Consider the following 4,343-nt stretch of genomic DNA (forward strand, 5'->3'; position numbering starts at 1 on the left):
TGTTTTAGCTTAATGAACGACTATAGTACCCCAACTTATTCATAGTCTTTTGCACTCACTTAAACGAACGCGCCTGTTTCAATTTAATGAACAATTTTAATACTCCAAGCTTATCCGTAAAATACCTACAACATTTGCACTTGATCAATCCCCGCTAATTATGTAATTATTTTTTTTCCCAACACCAAAACAAAGTAATAAAAAGTAAATTATTTTCCTCTAATGCAATGGTTTTATAAAGGGAAGTAATTGTGTTTTCCTAATTTATCAAAGGGAAGTAAGTGCTATAGGACTAAATAAAGACATAATTAGAATTTTAGTAAAAGATGATATTTTTTTAAAACTTGTGTTTAATGAACATGCCGACAATTATTACTTTAATTTGAAAAATGAATATTATTTCCCAACACTTTCAATAGTAATTTTTTAACTTATAAATTTAGACAAATGCGCACGATAATTGTCTAACACTTAAATCCATCCAAGACCAACGACAAACATATGCATTACATACAGAACTGAGCTTTATATATTAGATATAAGCTTTACAAATGCACTGAAAATAGAAAAATAAAATTCAGTTACGTTTTTTCAATAGGCCACCAATGCTTTTATTAAAGAAAGGAATTTAGTTTTAGTTTTATTTAAATTTTCAATGCATATAAAAATCTGTTATTACAAAAGGTTGTCAATATTGGTTTTAGTTTCCACGTTCTAGTAATTCTTCCTGAATGCAGTTGAAAGAAAAACTATTAAGAATATTTGCTTTTAAACCGTGGTTTTAGTCCGTGGTCGACTCACATTTAAACGGACAGACAGACAGACGGACCGACAGACAAACGGACAGGCGGACACACAGACACACAGACAGGCGGACAAACGGACGAACGGAGAGACGGACAGAAGGACAGACGGACAGACCAACGGACGGACGAACAGACGGGCTGACGGAGAGATAGACAGAAAGACAGGCATATTTTTTTAGTTTTTTTGTGTGGTTTTCTTTGTGATATATTTAGTTTACATAGATTTATACAGATAAATTAAAAAAAAACGTATAATCCATAACAATACACATAAGAAGTTGATCTGTGTAATTAAAATGCATTATTTATTTTGTATAAATATGGTTAGAAAATTAGTTTAATTACGACTTATAATCAGGTTTTCAATTACATCTACATTTAAAAGATGCCTGAAATAAATACTATTCAGAAAATGTATTTAATTACGTCACGTTAGCACAGTTTCTCTCGGTCTCTCCGGATAGGGGGTGGTGGCCATTGAAACTTCCGTTTTGGGGGAGGCGTTCTTTAAATCTCTGAGGGGACGGATACTAGTTAAATTATATATTCTGTGTAATTAATAAGTAAATGATATATTTTTCCATTTGTTCTATTGTAGCATACTCTGGATTGGGTGGGGGCAATGCTTCACCTGATATATGCCGGAAAGAAACTCTGCTTTATTATAAGCAAAAAAAAACTTATTATAAAACATGGAACGAAAACACGTAGAATCTTATTTTGTTTCAGATAATGTTTTGGTTTGTAAAATGTCAATATGACGAGAATTATCTTCTACAACAAAATGTGCACAACGAAGTTTCAATAACCACGTATGCATTCAATACATATTTTCATTAAGTTATTTTCGTTGATATATATATATATAAAACTCAAAGAAAATTCTCAAACAAAAGAAAAAAGTAGACTTTCATTAGTTATTTTCAATGTTTTACTTTTTATAGTTTATAAACTAATACTTATTTAAAAAAAACAACAACCACCGAATTGTTATAATGAAGAGCGGCGAATATAAAAAGGAAGAAGTGTTTAGTAATGTACAAGTAAAATAACATCTTTTACCATTGACAATATTAACACAAAATTGAAGAAACATAAAATTAGAAAGTAGATACTGACAATAAAAATGTTCATTATAATTTATTTTACAAATATATAAGAAGTGCAACCGTTTAACCATAAAAGATTGTATCCAATTTGTATATACTCATGATTATATCAACATTTAAATATTAAATGAAACAGGGTCTGAAAATGTTAAACGTAAATTTGCTATCTCAGTACTTTTCGTACAGTTTAAATCACGCATCAATTTTAATCATTGTTTCGTTCAGACAATTTTCTCCACGATAGGAAGCAGTAAAGTAAACTGGGGGGGGGGGGGGGCAATTATAAACTTCGTGAGTGGAGGACACTGATTAAAGTGTTTATTTACTATATACATTATTTTTTTTTTCATTTCGTGCTGATGGGAAGAATGCGTACTCTAGAGAGGGGGGCGGGGTGTGCTAGTGCCAAACACCCCTCGAAGAAAAGATTCTTGAATTGTAAAGTCGAAGATTCCCAACAAACTGTTAGTTCAACCTTGGCACGGCTCTCAGTCGGTACGGCAGTGGTGGAGCTGTCAGCCCAGCGGTGTCTTCCAGAGACGGCATGTTGTTCGCATCCTCAGGTAGGATCTTGAACTTCTGGAATAAAATGGCCATGTAGAGGTACATTTCCATCCTGGCCAGAGACTCTCCGATACAAACCCTCCGCCCCACGGAGTACGGGATAAACTCTTCCGGCGTCCTCAGCTTCCCTTCAACATCAATAAACCTTCCCGGTCGGAAGTTTTCCGGATCCCCCCAAATTTTTTTATCTCGTAAGATCAAGTCGAGATTTGTCGCTATTTGCGTCCCTTTTGGGATTGTGTACGTTTCAAAACTCGTATCGGCCGTACACTCGTACGTAATAATAGGCAGGATGCTGGCGATTCTTTGGGTTTCGTAGATAAAAGCGTTGACGTATTTCAGGTTTTGTTTGTCCATCATGTTTGGCACTCGTTCAGTTCCGACATGCTCTAGAATCTCCTGGTACATGATATCTTGTTTATCTGGGTGGTGTATGGAGTAGAGGAGACACCACACGATGGTGGTAGCCGTGGTGTCGGTGCCTGCTACAAACATATCATCAACACTCCGAGCTAAACTCTCATAGCTCAAGTACGTCGGCTTGCCTGATTGTTCTTTCATTTTCATCTCCTGAATATACGCCACAATAAAGTTATCAATATTCTCCGGGTCAAAATCTTTCGCAATTGTCTCAACCAATCTTTCAGTATTCTTATGAAACTCTTTTCTTTTTTCGACCATTAATTTAGCTCCGAAAAAATCAAACGGCAGATATATTAACGAGGGTATGATGTTAATCAGATTCACTGTAGAAGCAAGCCCAACCACGTATTCTATAGTATCAACCAGGGTTTTTAATCTAGGGTCGTCATAATCGTACCGAAAACCGTAAATAACCGAATGAATTATATTCGACACACTCTTAGTTGTCAGTTTACTAATGTTGAAAGGCGCTCCATTCTGTTTCGACAACTCTTTAGCGTACATCAAAACCTCCTGGGTTATCTTCTCCGCTAAAATATTCTTCCCCATGCCGAGATATTTGAGGATGTTCATAGCAGTTGACCTTTGCTCTTTCCACAGCGGACCTGATGAGAACACAATCCCTTTATTCTTAGCCGGCACGTTCACAGATAACAAATCAGCGGTCGATCTCCCAGCCATTGTGTCCGCTTGTTTTACGGTCACTTTTTTCAACAGCTCCAAATTATTGACAATGATGTATATGTTTTTACCCATCTCTAGACTAAACACTGGGCCTAGTTTTTGGCTCCATTCCTTAAATTTTTTTCTGGAGTTCTTGGCGTCTAACAAATAAAGGTGGCCGATGATTGGCAGACTAATGCCAGGGGAAGGCGGTAAATTCTTTGATTTTCTTGTCCATTTAAACACGATCAGGATACATAGAGTGATGGTGAAAACCCATGGTGAAAACGTGGACGAAAAGTATTCTGTCAACATTCTTGTATCTGAATAAAATAGGGTTAAAGTATATAGGTGTAAAAACAGCATATTATTATATTAACAACAAAACATTGATGACATTAAAATCTTTTAGAGCAAAATCTACTCATAAATATGTAAGTGGATTTTAATAGTGTATGAATTCTCTTACTAGAGGAAAAAAAGGGAGTTCATCTCCTCAAAACATTTTCCTATCTTTTCATAGAATAGTAAATTCTTTTGGTTTTTTTTTTTAATTTAAATCGGAAATATCGTAACTGACTACTTTCGGCTAACAAAACTCACTCAGTATTTGAAAGAATCTAAAAAAATGATCATACACCTATGCTTGAGCTTTTGCCCTCCTACCTCAACAGGTAATTACTTTATCTGTAATATATAAACCGGAAATAGAGTAAAATATCGCTTTTAGTATTTGAGGTCACTCAAAAATTGGAAGTAATCCAAAAGTAACAAAAGA

The 4,343-nt window shown here is 35.0% G+C and overlaps 1 protein-coding gene across 1 annotated transcript; it reads right to left on the reverse strand.

Annotated features, from left to right (window-relative positions):
• Window positions 1-2,283: 2,283 nt before the first annotated feature.
• LOC131951219 (cytochrome P450 2J4-like) lies at window positions 2,284-3,880 on the reverse strand. Its single transcript, XM_059313560.1, has one exon. It carries the CDS (start codon window positions 3,878-3,880, stop codon window positions 2,381-2,383), a length of 1,500 nt encoding a protein of 499 aa, XP_059169543.1. The 3' UTR covers window positions 2,284-2,380.
• Between the last annotated feature and the right edge of the window lie 463 nt (window positions 3,881-4,343).

Source organism: Physella acuta, unplaced genomic scaffold (genome assembly GCF_028476545.2).
Source record: "Physella acuta isolate Inbredline_101_S28 unplaced genomic scaffold, ASM2847654v3 ptg000804l, whole genome shotgun sequence".
NCBI classification, from domain to species: domain Eukaryota; kingdom Metazoa; phylum Mollusca; class Gastropoda; family Physidae; genus Physella; species Physella acuta.

Excerpts from the sequence above, each read along its gene's own strand:
- LOC131951219 (XM_059313560.1), bottom strand. The coding sequence starts at position 3,880 with ATGTTGACAGAATACTTTTCGTCCACGTTTTCACCATGGGTTTTCACC.